At 39.0% G+C, this 16,911-nt stretch overlaps 1 protein-coding gene across 1 annotated transcript; it reads left to right on the forward strand.

The window, feature by feature from the left end:
• Positions 1 to 592: 592 nt before the first annotated feature.
• On the forward strand, positions 593 to 6,394 carry BNS (bonsai). The gene is made up of 3 exons (XM_087667103.1): positions 593 to 750; positions 906 to 959; positions 5,879 to 6,394. The coding sequence occupies exons 1-3, from the start codon at positions 672 to 674 to the stop codon at positions 5,941 to 5,943; spliced, it is 198 nt and encodes a 65-aa protein (XP_087523229.1). The 5' UTR covers positions 593 to 671; the 3' UTR covers positions 5,944 to 6,394.
• The last annotated feature ends 10,517 nt before the right edge of the window (positions 6,395 to 16,911 follow it).

Below are 16,911 nucleotides of genomic sequence, written 5' to 3' on the forward strand. Positions count from 1 at the left end.
ATATGGGGTTAGGAAAGGTGGTAAGGTACCTTGGGTGATTGAGTGGTTTAGGTATCTCTCTCAAGTAAATATTTGTATGGCTAGAGCAAAAGATAATGTAAAAGATGCAATACTGGGTGAAGTTACCCCTCTCCTTTGCCAATAAGTTAGTCATCTTGAAGCAAATTATGCAGTCTTATTCAAAATTTCCCCTTTGCTAAATTAGGATGCTACACATAAGCAATATTAATTGTCATACATATTGATGTACAACACCAGCTTAGGAGCGTACTAGTTGAATTTAGAGATGGAAATTATAGATGCTAAAAGATTGAATTGATGATGATAACAATAATACATGTCACTTATAGGAGATGGAAACCTTGCCTTGCTAGTTGATTTTGGACGTTAAAAGTGCGTAAAACCTTGGTTTTATGATGGGTCAAAATCAATGGTCATGAAAAATAATTTTTGGCAGCATCTACAATAACCTTTAGCTTAAAAATTTAAAGGGATTTTAAAATCAAATTACGTGTGTTTGCCAAATTTTATAAAATGGAAGCTTTAAACCCTTTTTGCGAAGCTTTGAAGGTCTTGTTTGAACAGTTTGTAATTCATTTTATATTAAACCTCGCTTTTTCACGAATCGTCGTCTTAGAGCATACAGCCACCACAAGGTTAGAAGCAAAGCTATGGCGGATGCGACCGGCATAGGCATTCTCTTGGACGTCGTCGACGACGAATGGATGCGAGATACACTCCCTAATGACGGTATGGCCTCAATTTCTGGTCTTGCCCTAATGCGTCTGTTAGTCAGTTAGCTTGACTGATATTTCATTTTGTTTTCTGATTGCAAATTCTTGTCTTGCCATGATTGACTTTCTTTCATTTTCTCGGTTTTAACGTTTAGTTGTCTGTGTGAGCAGATATACCTTTCCCACCGGGTGTGGCTCCTCTGACTGATGATGCGGAGGAACTCAGTAAGTCTTCTCTAGCAGACTCTGCATATATATAAGTGAAATGTATCTCTTATCACCATTATCATTCAAGGTTGTTTGCACACAGATAAGTAGGTATCACTTCACGTGTCCTTCCGTTTTAAGGATGATTACTATTAGCCCATCCTCGGCATCAACGACTTCTATTTCCATGGCACTATTCCTAATTTGTATGGTGTTTCTACCCTAGACTCATGTGTTGTAACATATACATAGGAGCTGCTCTCTCCTTTCCTTCACTGCCAAGTCATCTCTCTTAGAGTGTATTCCTATCCCACAAAATCGGGAGACTTGCATCCCACATAATCAGGAGTAAGTCGCTGATTTAAGCTTCAGAAAATAGGCCCATACGTACCTTGAGAAGTCATCAACTACAAGCATAAGGGCTGTGCGTGGGGCAGCACAAATCTGTATATATCAACTCCAAAGAAGTAGATACCCTTCATGTAGATGTCTTGGGCATAGGTGCCCAATGCTCTTTGTCCCTCAAACAACTGGGGTATAAGAAGGAAGTTTGAAGAAAGGTCTAGCAGGCCCTCAACCAATTCCTTCTAGGAAGTCTATCAAAATTAAGGTGCCTATAATAGGCATGCCATAATGGCCCAAGTGCTAAAGAAGAGAGAGTAGTAAGGATTGTGAGCTTATAGAGTCTAGCCTCTTTTGTGTTGGACCATAGAAGAGCCCCAAATATGATATCCATCACCATAATTGCCTCCTGTGTAAAGACCATATAGGTCCCCATTTGTGTAAGGCCATGTATAGATAGAAGATTAAAGCCCAAGTTAGGTACATAAAGGACTTCAGCTGATGTATCCTATGTGTTAGGAAGAATTGGAATTGTGCTCGCACCTTAAACAAGCATATAAGAATTGTCAGTAGTGGTGGTTGTGCCCTCTCTATCATGGAGGTCCTATATCCAATTGTAGTGGTAAGTCATATAAGAAGATGCTCTACTATCCATGAGCCAAGGCTTCTCTGAAGAAGAAGCAAGGATAGTGTCATCCTCCTCATAGAGGTGTAGAAATATTGACTTTATCATTGTAGTGGATGTAGCCTTGGAATCCTTCACTCTATTCTTTTCACTAGATTGAAGATAGGGGTATTTTTTCCAACGTGTCTCCTTTGGATGGATTGTCTTCCCAATGTGCAGATGCTTAGGATAGCCTTTGAACTTATCATCCTTCTTTTTTCCATGCCTTTCTTTAGTTTTTGGCCATTCTATTTTTGATGCCACCTGAAGTTGTGCTAGCGACAAAAGTGCGACTGGCTATTTTTACCCTACGTTAACTAGTTTTCTAGAAATCTCTCTTCTGGCATTCTCTCACCTTCTCCAGCTTGTGCTGAGTCATTTTTAATATTTCTCAATCTCTTGGATCAGATTTCAGTCAAATTTGGTGGACAACAGAGAGATATTTGTTGTAAATCCTAAATTTTTGCAAAAATTAGGATTTAATAGTCTCATCGGGACCCGTGCCAATCGGTGAAGGCATTATATACTAAATTGAATACTTGAGATTTGTATAAGTGTCAGAGAATTCAGATGCCAGGCCATTCCTTGTTAATTGGGGCAGTATTTGGCCAATTGGTGGTTCCATTTGTGCAAGTTCTAGGTGAAAAATCAAGGGGCAATTGGCCTGAATTGTTGATTATTGATTGTTGCTACAGCAAGGGGCTTTTGGAACAACAAAAAATATTGTGAATCTTAGCTTATACTCATTTCATTAGCAATCAAGTTAAAGAAATACCGAAAGAGACGCTAGTTTTGGGACAATCAAGGTATCCGATGTACAAAATTATTACGGTAATTTATGCATTTCAAATTATGTTCATTTATTGATTGTTGTAATTAAGTGCTTAATTAGGAAGTTATTGCCCTTTCCAAGAAGGAAGGTTGGTTACATGGTTTCATTGTTGTTGAGATACCACTCAATTCCTTGATTTGGTGGGCCCAAGACACTTGATTGCAAGGCAAAGCTTTGTGCTAGTACTGGTTTTTGTTCTCAACTGGGAAATTACAACAATATGTCTTCATATAGTGAGATGTAATCAAGCAATGATGATTCCTCTTAGTATGAACATTCACATGGAAATGAAGGAAATTCAATGCTTGATCTTGGACAAGGCTCAAATCATGGACAACAAGTTGAAAATATTGCTATTGGATAAGATGTAAGGCCTTCAAGGCATAATGAGACTGATGACCAACAAAGTGAAGAGGAATTTAATGACTAGTTCAAGAATCGGATGAGGTTAACAATTGGACAAGGATCCTCAATTTACTGGATTTTTGAATGTCTGAAGAAGGACAATAAAGGCAAGAAGGAGAAGACATCTTCTACACTGTTGGGACAGTAGGGTGCACCGAAGGTAATGTCAAAGCCTTCATTGGAAGCTCCCAAAGATGCTAATGAAACAAAACAATTGGTATCTACGAGGCAATGAATGCAAATGCAAGGCCATCATGGAAGTGTTAATCCAATGGATTTTGGATAATTTTCATGTATGCTATGATGGGGTAGCCAGGATACGTTGGTCATATGGGAATGTATGGCACAAATCCCAATGGTATATTCCAGCCAATGCATAGTGTACAAGGCCCAATGTATTTGAGTATGGTTGGAAATATGCAAAACCCTATGTATGGCATCATTGGTTTGATGCTTGGGGCACAAAGTAGCATGTTTAGTAATGCATCTGCATCCCCAAATGCTTATGGAATTCAAGGAATGAATGCTGGTCATGCAAATGCTGCGTTTGGTGTTGGTTTTGATGTAAATTCAGTAAATGCATCCTTTTTACAACAGCCACCCTAGTGTATGACAACTTAATACCTAAAGGGGTAGCAAAAGGCTATGATATGGGCGGAAAAGTAGTGAAGTTTGAGTCCTTCAGTGGTGCACAAGGTAGGTTGAAAGTTTTGACTTTCATTCAACAGTTTGATGCAGTCTATTCAGGGGGGGAACTTCACCGAGTCCTCCAAGATTTGAAAGGCAACTACTTTCTTGAAAGGGAATGCATTGCAATGGTGGTTCACTCTTTTGATGCAAGGTAGAGCACCGTCAACGTGGGTACATTTCAAGCAAATATTTGCACCGAATTGGTTGACGAGTACCTTTGAAGACGACTTCAGATCCTGAGCTTATGTTGCTAGATCTAAGGAAGCCATTTGTAGTTCAGTGTGATACATGTCGTAATAGCATTGGGGCTATTCTTATATAGGATGGCCGAGTTGTGGCTTATGAGACCCAAATTCTCCACGGTGTAGAAAAGAATTTGCAAGTCTATGAGAAAGAGCTTTCAGTTGTAATTCATGCACTATCTATGTGGAAATACTACTTGTTGGGAGTCGATTTTACAGCGTAGACAAACCATCAAACTTTAAGGTGCTTTCTGACCCAGATAAAGTTGTTAGAGAAGCATATGAGATGGACAAATTTTCTCTCTATGTTTCATTTTCAGATTGTATATATTGATGGTAAAAAGAATGTTGTGGCTGATGCACTATCTCGTAAGGCACAAATTTTATCCATTAGCAATCTTATCACACTGAGTTCGATGCCATGAAAGAGCAATATGATGCTGATTTAAACTTTGCTAATGTTTATGATCAGCTTTGCAATGGCTAGAGGCATGAGCACTTTGTGCTAAGAGATGGATTTTTGATGATGCATCTTGGTGGTTGCTTTGTTGGTACTTACGATCTTCGTCAAACAGGCAGTCCAACTGGTCTTGCCAATTGTACTGGTCAGATTGTCCTTCAGGATACATTAAAAACACAAGAAAAGATGCATAAAACTGCTTCATTTGGATGTTAGGGGCTCCAAAAAGTGGAGACGCTTGCTAAAAGATGGAAAGTTTTTGTAGAAAGGGTCTTAAGGCCAGGAGATGATAAAATCCTTGCCAAAAATCTTGTGTTTTGATGTTGGTCAGTAAGAGGGAGGTCAAGGGATTTTCTCATGCCATTGTACATACCGTGTCATACCATATGCTGAAACAATTATAGCTTAGCCCTACAACTCCCACTTGTGTAGTTTCCTAATGTTTCTGCTAGTGTCTTTGCACAATGCATCCATGCTTGAGCTTTTGTATGTGACACTTCTATCTAAGGGGGTTGCGGTAGAATACACGCTTTTCAAAGTGGATAACTAACTTGCAGGTGAGCTTCCAGTTTGAAGTTGGTGAGCCAGACTTGGATCTTTAGACCTGGAGAAACTGGTTTCCATCTTCTTTTGAAGATGTTGAGGAACTCTTTGTTGTTTTGCTTTATCAGCAGACTGTCTCATATGTGGTTCATAATTGAGCTTTTACGAATAGCACAAGCATCAAGAATTTGGAGGTATGCATGGGTTTCCATTACTTTAAAGACACCCAGACTTTGGGGCTGGTTTACCTGTGATATGAGTTCCCCTAGTGGATATAGTGTTGTACCTGGTGATACATACATAGTTCACGGCTCGGTAATAAACATTGATTGTGGCTGGCAACTTTTACAGTTTTGAACTCAGAACTGGTCAAGTATTGGGCTAGTAGTATAACTGTGCACCTTCATAAGTAATTTAGCTTTCTTGCATCAGTATTTCTTGAACATCTTCGTTATTTTAGGCCTCTCACCATCTTTCTGAAATATGAACGAACATCTTAGCTTTACCCAATACATGTGCTGTGGCCTTGCAAGACAATGTCTTTGCATCATACAGATAATCTGCTTGCATAGTTCTGAAGACTGAAGGATCTCCAATCTACCTTCAATCCCATGTGTTCAGTCTCTGATTTCCCATACAGTAGTATGAACAGAATTCCGAGTGATTTATTCCGTGTTTGTTTTTGAATTCCTGAAAAGTTGCAAGCAGCATGTTTGTGATGGAATTCCTTATTGTTTTGTCTCCAAATTGCGTAAACAGATCAGGACCAGCCATTGGTCACTCAAGACAAGTGGAATGAGCTTGGACTTCACACCATACAGTGATTGTGACGAATCTCCGGACCTCATAGATTTCTGGAAATTTCCTATTTATTTTCTCTGTGCTTGGAAACAACATCAAACCAATTTTTGCACTCTAGTAGCTTCAAACTGAGACTAAGCCAGAGAGTTCTTCCCTCTTGACCAAAATGCCATGTTCCCCAAAGAACTTGTTACTTAACGGTATTCACAGTTAGCATTGGTTGAATCTGCTTCCTCAGCTGAAATTTCTTGCTATCTTCACTGACATTGTCACCCTGCCAAATTTGCTTAAGTAATTGTATGCTTGTGTAAAGTCTATGAGCATATGTATTCTGAGTGAGATGAAAAGATCCAAAGAGTCCAATTATGCTGGGCAAACTTTTTGTGGAGCATGCATGCAGTAGCTGATTCAGGCTTATGAAACTTAATTAGTTTCCTCAAAGGTTTATGGCCACAGAAAAGGCTTTCTAAACAACTTGCGAATACTTGTCATGCTAGTCCTATAATAGATTTGAAAATCATAATAGTTAATGGTACTTTTGAAGATAATGATACAATATCTTTGGAAGCCACAAGCTTGACAGGAACAATGATGATCGACAAAACTCGTAGTATATCGTCTCAATGTACTTGATGCAATAATCTGTATTGTTAGACTTTCAGATATTAGATCGGTATCTATTTTATCATTCAAAGATACAATATAGCTTTGGATTGGAATGTTTATTGAAAGCATTTTGATAGTAGATACTCGTAGGAGTGATTTTTCAATCAAAACTTACCTTGCTTTTTTGTCAGTTTCAATAGCAAACATGAGGCACATTGAATTGAATATGCTGTTGACTTTTTGCACTTGTGTTATGCAAGCTACATGAAAGATCATGAGAGTGAAGTTCTATATATTTTATCATACTCAAGTAGTTAGAATATTTACTATAAAATCTGTTTAAGAGGTAGTATTTTAGTTTGTGTTGAAGCAATGAAACCAAGTGAAATGATACTTAAGAAAGGCAATTGTAAGCATCTTACGTTGGATGTAGAAATGTTTGTTGGACTTCTTGTGTATTTGGAATCGACCTTCCATATTGCATGTAGAAGGGTGGTGGAACCCTAGAATACACCACAATACTTTATTTACAGCAAGCAATGGATTTGTCAAATAAACGATAGATTGAAAAGTAAGCATTTCTGTCACAAGACATTTGAGTCGAGCAAACCTTCATAACCAGCAATCACAAAATTCAATTTGCCCCTTGATCTCACCATTAGGGAGGCTCAATTTGAATCCATTCATGTTGCATGCAAATCAATCCATGTGTAAGCCTAAAATTCCACTCATTTTGGTGTTCCTTGCCAAATTTGCATAACTAATCTTGCTCAAACATAGAAGTGCACATGCACACATTCGAATGTTACTATGTGAGCCCTAGTTCTTGTTGGATAACACATTGAGAATAGCATATCAGTAAATAAGTTCAAATTTGAGGTTCAAATCTTCAAAATTCATCACCAAAGTCAACATTGCATTTGAAATATATTGGGGAGAATGAATAAGAGAATTTGATTTCCAGCTCTTAAAGTAATGATTGGCAATAACAATTATTTCCAAAATTACATCTTGATTATAAACACATTTAGGTGCAAATTGGGTCTTCTTTTACATGCAAGTCACTTGGATTGTAGATGCGCAATCTTCTTAAGATAAGTTGTTTTCTCTTAGATTTCCAACAAATCCCTATATTGTATGGTTGAGATTTAAAGGCATTCTTACCTAGACAATTGAGAAACCTCAATTTCGTATATAAATGTAAGGTTGTACTACTAATTCTATTATTGAATATTTGAGCTTGATCAATCCAACAATGAATTGGAAGGAAGAAATTTATTGAAGATCAGAGGATTCTAATTATCCCTTATAGAAAATGTCCTAATAACAGTCACCGCTTGTAAATTAGGGCTCTATTATGTCAAACTATCTAGATTGGGATTCAATTGTTGTCATTTGCTCCAAATTATAACAATCCCCTATATTGTATGGTTGAGATTCAAAGGCGTACTTCCCTAGACACTTAAGAAATCCCAATTTTTATGTAGATTCAAGATTGTACTACTAAATCTATTATTGAATATCTAAGCTTAATCAATCCAATAGTGAATTAGAAGATATAAATTTATTGAAGATGAGAATTTTGATTATCTTGTCTAGAAAATGCCTTAATAGAAGTTGCCAGATGTAAATTAGGGCTCTATAGGTGTCAAACTATCCAAATTAGGATTTAACTATTGTCTTTTTCTTGTTCCAATTTTTCTAGATTAAGATTCACTTGCTATCCTTTGCTTTAGATTATGCGTCAAGTATTGTCAATTGTCTCCAAATTGGACTTTCCAATCTTCTCTAGCATCGCAAGGGTAAAAAACCATCCTAGAATTGGAAAAAAAGAGGCCAATCTGGAAGATACACTTGTATGTAGTTCAAAATTGATTGAAACTTAACATTTGGCAAATGCTAGCTTTAGGCATTGATCTATGACAACATAATATGCCATTGACTTTGACAATTATTGATGTTTTGTTGGAAGATTTCCGATGGTTGTTGAAGATGAATGCTTACTATGTTGTGATGCTCGACTCCTATAATCTTTTCTTGCATCTGATACATGTCTGCATGCTTTTTGTCATGCCACCACTCGAATCCACACATCCTATCACGCCTACTTGCATGCTACTCATTCACACTAGATTGCCTAGCCTACACTCGATATACCTACTTGCATGCCACCCCTATGCTTCTTCTTCATTCCAACCATTCATGCTTACCTACCACACCATTGCGTAGCCCCTTTTCCCCTAGCCTATTTGTCCACCTAGCCCACCTTGCTCACTCAACCACCCTACACTGCCTTGATGGCCTCTACTTTGCCTACCCTAGTAGCATTGTTCCAAACAATGGTCTTTGCCCTTTGCTCTTCAATCCTTCCCTCACAAGGGACACTATGAGACTAGCAGTGTGTAGAAAATCTAACAACACAACTTGTACAATAGTTAGAAGGAAATTATGTGATTAATGAGATTGTAGTAAGTCCCTCTTCTATCTTTGAGGACTCTATTACAACCCTCAGAGCTCCCCTACTTGATACTAGCACATAAATCAAGTTTGACCTTGATGTAGAGCTCACCATTAGAGATAGAGTGGTGGCCTTGGAGGCATCATCTCTGGTGTGGTGATTGGTTAAGGATAGACCATTGACACACACACACACACACACACACACACACACACACACACACAGAAAGACATGATACAAGCATCTCTAGTGGGTAACCCTTGCAACTCTAACAGGGAAAGGATGCTTTAGGGTCAACTTTAGCATATTGAAGCAATCTGCAGTGATGCTTGCCACTCGCCCATTAGACGCCCAGAGTGCAAATGAGATGGATTGAAGGCACATATAATTGTATACACAGAGATGACACAACTATTGTTGTTGAGAGTGTGCCACAGTTGGAGAAGTGAGCAGGTGAGAGAGAGAGAGAGAGAGAGAGAGAGAGAGAGAGAGAGAGAGAGAGAGAGAGAGAGAGAGAGAGAGAGAGAGAGAGAGAGAGAGAGTACGATATGATTTGGATGTACCAACAATGTGTTGGTACACAAAGAATAAAATGTATTTATACTTGGGGCATGTAAGGGTGGATTCACATGTACAACTAAATAATACACATGTACAATACATAGAGGTAAATAAAGGACCTTTATCCCAACAACCTCCCACTTAAAAGTCCGAAGTGAACCTCTAACCAACTCCCACTAGTCGTATGCAATGCTCATGTTGAGCCTTGCTTAGACTTTTAGTGAGAACATCTACACGGTTGTTCTATGTTTTGATCCATATTCCAGAATCTGTTTGATAAAGTGATATCGCACATCTATATGCTTTGTGCGTGAATGATACATGGCATTCTTAGCCAGATACACATCACTCTTACTATCACATCTCAACACTAGAGTACTCATAGGCATGTTGAGATCCTTTGCAAGTCTGCTCAACCATATAGCTTCCTTAGAAGCTTCAGTAGAGCTGATATGTATTCAGCTTCAGTAGTACTCACTGAAGTTGCTACGATGTTTTGCAACCTGGAGCACCAAGAAATGGCCCCACTATCAACTGTAAAGACATATCCACTAGTGGACCTGCGAGTGTCCAAGTCACCTGCCATGCTTGCATCACAATAATCCTACATACCAAGTCCACCCTGCCCATAGCAAATACACTTTTTTTATGTACCCTTTAGATATCGAAGAATACACTTGACAGCCTCCCAATGTGTTTTGCCAGGATTTGACATAAACCTACTGACAACTCCCACTGCATGAGCAATGTCTAGATGAGTAGCAACCATAGCATACATAAGAGAGCCACAAGTTGATGTATAAGAAGGGACTCCCTTCATAGCATTGGCTTCCATATCATCTTTTGGGCTATTGGCTTTACTAAGCTTAAGATATGGAGGTAAGGGCACCCCAAGAGGCTTAGCTTTGGCCATGTTGAATTTGTCCAGTACCTTTTCAATGTACTTCTCTTGAGATAATAACAAAATTTTTTGTATTCTATCCTTTGAATCCTCATGCTCAATATATGCTTTGCATTCTCCAAATCTTTCATGGAGAAAGCTGATTTTAGCTAATCTTTGAGAGCATCCAAGCTAGTCTTTCTTTTCCCAGCTAGCAACAAAACATCCACATACAAAACAAGTATGATGGGGTTGCCATTTGTATCCTTTTTCATATACAAATAATGTTTCGCATGATGGCTGAGTGTAAACTCATGAGAGAGCATAAAGGTGTCAAACTTTTTGTACCCCTGTCATGGTGCTTGCTTTAGCCCGTATAAGTTGCATTTTAGTTTACACACCAATTGCTCCTTTCTAGGAACTACAAAGCCCTCGGGTTGTTTCATGTAGATTTCATCATCAATGTCACCATGTAAAAAAGCTGTTTTCACATCCATTTGGTACAACTCTAAATCCAATACTACAGTGAGAGCAAAAAAGCACACATGTAGAGTGGTCATCTTCACAACAGGTGAGAAGACCTCTTGAAAGTTAATCCCTTCCTTTTGTGCAAACTCTTTGCCAACCAGTCTTGCCTTGTACTTGGGTTTCCCATCAACTATCTTTACTTTGTAAACCCATTTGTTTGGAAGAGGTTTTCTTCCTTTGGGCAACGACACAAGATCCCAAGTATCATTAGCATATAGAGATTTAATCTCTTCCTGTGTAGCTAGCTTCCACTTACTGCTGAATTTGCATGACTTGGCCTCTTCATATGTAAGCGGCTCACCCTCATCTGTAAGCATCACATAGTGCAAAGAGGGGTCATATCTATGTGGCTACCTTCTTAAGTGTGTAGACCTGCATACCCAATGATCTACATTTTCAGGAATTGGGTCTACATCAGGAGGTATGTTATTTTTAGCATTTATTGGCAGTTGTAAGCCATTTTCAACATGCTGTTCATGTTGTACAACACCTTCATTTTCATTACCAGCACTTGCATTTTCATAATCAACAAGACTATCTTGTTGTCCATGACCTCCTTGTACTTCTATTTGCTGTCCATCATAATCTGGCTTAAAGATAACCATCTGATCATCAGTTTCAGCTTATGACACAGTATTATGAGGCTCATCATTTGAAGTAATAGGTGGTTGCAAATTCTGAAATTTGATATTTTTCATGTCTTTATCAGAGGCTAAAGTAATTTTGAACAACTTTGTCTCATTGAACACAACATTACGACTGCGAACAATCTTCTTGGATTGTGGTAACCACACTCTATAGCCAAATTCACCCTCATCACCATAGCCCATGAAAATGCCTTTGGTGGATTTCGGGTCAAGTTTTTTCCTCAGCTCATCTCTAACATGCACAAAAGTGTCACAACTGAATATCCGTAAATTGTCATATGAGACCGATTGCCAGACCAAACCTCCTCAGGGATGCCATTATTTAAGGACCTGTTTGGAGAGCGGTTGCAAATGTGAACCACGGTTTTAAGTGTCTCTCCCCAAAATTCACGAGGGAGATTAGTAGTGGACAGCATGCACCACCCTCTTTCACACAAAGTCCTATTGTATCTTTTAGCCACCCCATTTGAAGAAGGGCTATAAGGAGCTGTAAGCTTCCTCTTGATTCCATGCAAGTCACAAAAAGACTTAAACTCAGTAGATGTGAACTTACTCCCATTATCAGTTCTCAAGCATTTAAGCTTTCTACATGTCTGAGTGGTCACAAATGCATGGAAAGTTTTAAAAACAACAAACACTTCACTTTTCTTTTTCAACAGATAAACCCAAATCTTCCTAGAATAATCATCAATAAAAGAGATAAAATATGCAACACCACCCAACGATTTCATGGGCATACTACATACATTAGAATGCACTAAGTCCAAGCCATTAGACTTACGAGAGACACCAGAGTAAAAGGAAATTTTCATTTGCTTTCCAAACTAACAGTCATTACAAAAGTCAAGTTTAGAGCCTTTTCCATCAATCCTCTTCAAAGAGGTAAGGACATCAAGTCCTTTCTGGCTCATATGGCCTATTCTCTTATGCCACAACTCCAAATGACAGTCAAGTTCAGCAACTGCAAGAAACTTCCCATTCAAAGCTTTACAATGCAAACAATACAAAGTGCCCTTCTTGGTTCCTTTTGCAATCAATATGGAACCCTTTTTCAATTTTCACAAACCATTACCAAACAGTGTAGTGTAACCATGCACGTCAAGCTATCCAACATATAGTAAACTCTTCTTGATGCCAGGCACATATCTGGCATCTTTCAACACAAGCTCTTGCCCATTATCCAAAGACAAGTGTATAGTGCATATCCCATCAATGCTGCAAGCATGGTTATTTCCAAGATACACTTTTCCATAACTACATGCATTGAATATAGAAAAATGCTCCAAGCAAGGAGTTACATGGAAAGAGGCACCAGAGTCTACAATCCAAGTCTAAGTGACACCATCATCAAACTGACAAAAGTGCATCAATTACATCAGCCTTGGTAATTTGCATATCTTGCATGTGACATACAAGGGCATCATAATCAACTGCACATAATACATCAGTCTCTGTATCCAAGAGCTCCTCTTTGATTGCACTACTAGAGGCTACATTGGCCTTTTCCTTGCCTTTAGTTGCCTCAGATACATCTATCTTATCCTCTTTCTTCTTTTTATCTCCTACGTTCTTCTTTCTCTCTTGTTCCTTCTTGTAGTACCTACAATCAAGCTTCTTGTGACCCTTCGACCACACTAATAGCAAGTAATATCACTCTTTTACTTTTCTTTGCTCTTGCTTTTGCTTCTTTGTCTAGCATTTGTATTTTTCTTTTCAGCCCTGCCTCTAACATTGTAAGCTGAGTTGTTGCCTTCTCCACTAGACTTACGTCTAATTTCTTCATTCAAGATTGAACCCCTCACACCATCATATGAGAGATTTGGGTTATTATTGAGAGAAACTACCAAGGTCTCCTAAGAATCAGGCAGTGTCATGATAAAAAAGATCACCCTCAACTTATCATCAAAATCCAAATTAGCATCCTTGAGCTGATTTAAAATGCCAGTTAATGCACTCAAGTGCTCAGCTGCAAGCTTGGACTCATCTAGTTGCATATTCATCAACTTGAACATTAAATGCACTGATTAATAGGTGTGGTGATCTCATAGGTAGTTTTCAACTTCTCCCATATTGCATACCAGTATCTAAGCCCTTAATGTGTGTCAAAATATCATCAGTGACACTCATCTTTCTATAAGCCACAACCTTTTTGTTGACTTTGGCCCATTTATGCGGGCTTATCTTTTTGCAAAGCATCCTCACAATCTGTTAAGAACAATATGCCTTGCATATGGTCTTTCCAAAGGTCAAATCCCTAACCATCAAACCATTTGATTTCCATCAAACTCTTAATGTCAGAATTGGAAGAAGTTGTAGCCATTTTTATCACAAACACAAGAGTAAATGCATTGAATTGCAAGAGCACAAGTTGAACTAGCAAATACACTGTTGTTCTTGCCCAACCAGAAATAAATCTTTGCTGTTTTTACATAAACCAACCACCACATGGGCATATACTGCAGAAATTTACCAAAATCTGCACAAAATTCCAAATTTCCAAGTTTAACAATGCATAAATGTCAGCCAATCTGACCCAGCTGCATCAATACATGAAAAGCCTCAAATTTTTCGGGTCCAATGTTAGAAAATTTTACTCGAATAAGTAAAATTTCAACAAATTTGGCAAAATCCCTAATTTAATTGAGGTCAACATGCATAATGTCTGTAATTTCTGACACAAATGACACCGTCAAGCATGAACAACTTCAAATCTAGGAAAAGCTCCGAATTTTCCGAACCAGATTTGCACAGATCTGAAAACTGTGCTTCCACACGTGAACCCTCATCAGAGCCAAGGGAATAAGCGAGTTGAAAATTTCTTGATTAAAAATAATGACCCCGGGAGGGGGGGGGGTTGACCCTGCCCCATGACATCTGACGACCCGCGTCCACTAGGTGCGCTTGCTGTTGGTGCATGGTTAGCTGCTCGCCTTGTCGACCATCACATCTAGTTAGCTGCAAACTCCGTCCCGTGTGCAGTGCTGTCGCTTGGTCCACGCCCGCTGCCCAGTCGCGAGCACCTGCCGCCTGGTGCATGCCTGGTGCTGCCCGTCTCCATCGACTTGTCACCCACGTGCCGGTTCCTCCGTCGCCCTACAGCCCTATCACTGGACTGTTCACTCCTTGCTAGTCTCAATCCAGTCACCCCTAACTTGTTAAGCTGCAGTTGGTGACTATTGCATGTGTTCTTGGGAAGCGTGCACAACATGTGCTTTGATACCAGTTCTTGAGAGTGTGCTGAAGTTGGAGGAGAGAGAGAGAGAGAGAGTACGATATGATTTGGGTGTACCAGTAGTGTGTTGGTACACAAAGAATAAAATGTATTTATACTTAGGGCACGTAACGGTGCATTCACATGTACAACTAAATAATACACGTGTACAATAAACAGAGGTAAATAAAGGACCTTTATCCCAACAATTGTGGTCCATTTTCCTAGCTTTGAGAAGTACGGCCTCATCTAACTCAAATTGGCAGAGCTTTTGGGTGCATGATTGAATAGGACAAGACCATCGCAAGTGTTGTGGCGAATGCTCACCCTTAGCAGCCACCATTAGTCAGGGTTATTGTCCCTATTGCATTGGGATGCCTTCCCTTCCTTGAGCCATCAAGATTCCATCAATCCCTTCATGTTGGCCTTGTAGGGCACAATTTTGCATGCAAGATGGTGGCCACCTTCGACAGATTGTCCCAATATCTAGGACATGAGATAGACTACTATGACTTGCCCAAACTCCTTTCAAGTTAGGGGGGATGGGGCCCATGTCTCATAGGAGGAGCAATGCCTCTTCAAACCATCAAGTTCACTCCTTCATGCAAGCAAGAAAACCAATGTTTCCAAGATTAGAGTAGACATACCTCATTCTCAATCTGATTATAGTCAATCCAATCTAGAGTTGGAGATGGCCTCATGATTTTGTGTAGTCTTCTTACTTCATGTGCTCGATCTATATACATAGCTCGCTTCAAGCTCAACCACCATTGCAAGGCAACAAGAAGAAGAAGAAGATGGAGATGGAAATGGTGGAGTTAATGAATGGTCACTCCCTCTCACTGTGTGTGTGTGGAAGCAAACAAGAACACAAACCTGAGCAAGAGAGCATGGAGGCCATTGACACACATATAAGAATGACATTTTATTACTATTTTTAGCTTATATATAGGGCTATAAAGGTTAGGTCAAGCTAGTCATATTTCTTTGACTTTCCATGAGCTTTTGTATGAGGATTTCCACCCTTGCCTTTTCCCATTCTACATTAACCAGTTAGCTCAACCACCTAGGCCTTGACCTTTTTGTTCTTACTATTGAGTTATCTCAAGGTTGCGCAAGTGGGCTCTTAGCTCTTTCAACTCAATGTTCTTCTCCTCCACTTGTTCCTCTCTCCTCTAATTGTTTGTTCTTCTCTTTTAGCTCTCTATCTTTCTCTTCCACCTCCTCACTTTTTTCTTCTAGTGTCTCATACTTGTCTTTCGATGCCTTGTCTCTATCTTTCTATTCTTTATTTTTATCCTCTAGCCCCAAATTTTTTTGTGGCTACATCAAGTTGCATTCAAAGTTCTTTCTTTGCCTTTACAATTTGGGCCTTTTCCCATTGTAAGTTTTCACATAAATTATATAAGACAATGTGCCCTTCCCTATTCATAGTCAGCCATCTCTCCTTCTCTTGTTGGGTTTTGGACTTCTCTACTTAACAGGTTACCTCCTCGTAAGGTGGCTTTTTCTTTTGCTTGTTCTCTCTTGAGATCTTGGATATTGGCCTATAGGGCTTGTAAAACAACCACCACATCCACTAGGATAGGGCCCTCCACTATCTTCTCCTCGCCTTGAGTTTTCTGCTCTTCTTTCCAAATTTGACCCTAGCCTCCCCATAACCTTCTCTTCCCTCCTTTGCATGTCCTCCAAGAAGGACTCTTGCATGCCTTGAAGCATATTCTCTTGGTCCTTTTTTTGTTACTCTTATTCTTTTTGCAATCCTTTGAGGGACTTTAATAGCTTGGTCAAGGTCTTCTTTGCACTCTTGAGATATTTTTTTCTTTTGGGTGAAATTTTGTAAATTTGGCTATAAAAGAGGTCCAAAATGCAAAAATCTGGCTAAATTTGTACAAAAAGTTACTACTTATTACATAATGTGGCTATATGTAATATTTCCACGCAATAAAAGTTAGTTGGTTAGTTCGAAAGTTAGTTAGTCAATTAATAAGTTAGTAAGATTACTAACGAAAGACTAAGTTAAAAACTAACTAACATTAATTGCTAACAATTTTTATTTAATTAAAAACATATTTAAAAAAACTGAGAGTCGTAATCCGA

This window comes from Lygodium microphyllum, chromosome 25, assembly GCF_053477565.2.
Source record: "Lygodium microphyllum isolate KBCC chromosome 25, Lygodium_microphyllum_v1.1.10, whole genome shotgun sequence".
Classification (NCBI taxonomy): domain Eukaryota; kingdom Viridiplantae; phylum Streptophyta; class Polypodiopsida; order Schizaeales; family Lygodiaceae; genus Lygodium; species Lygodium microphyllum.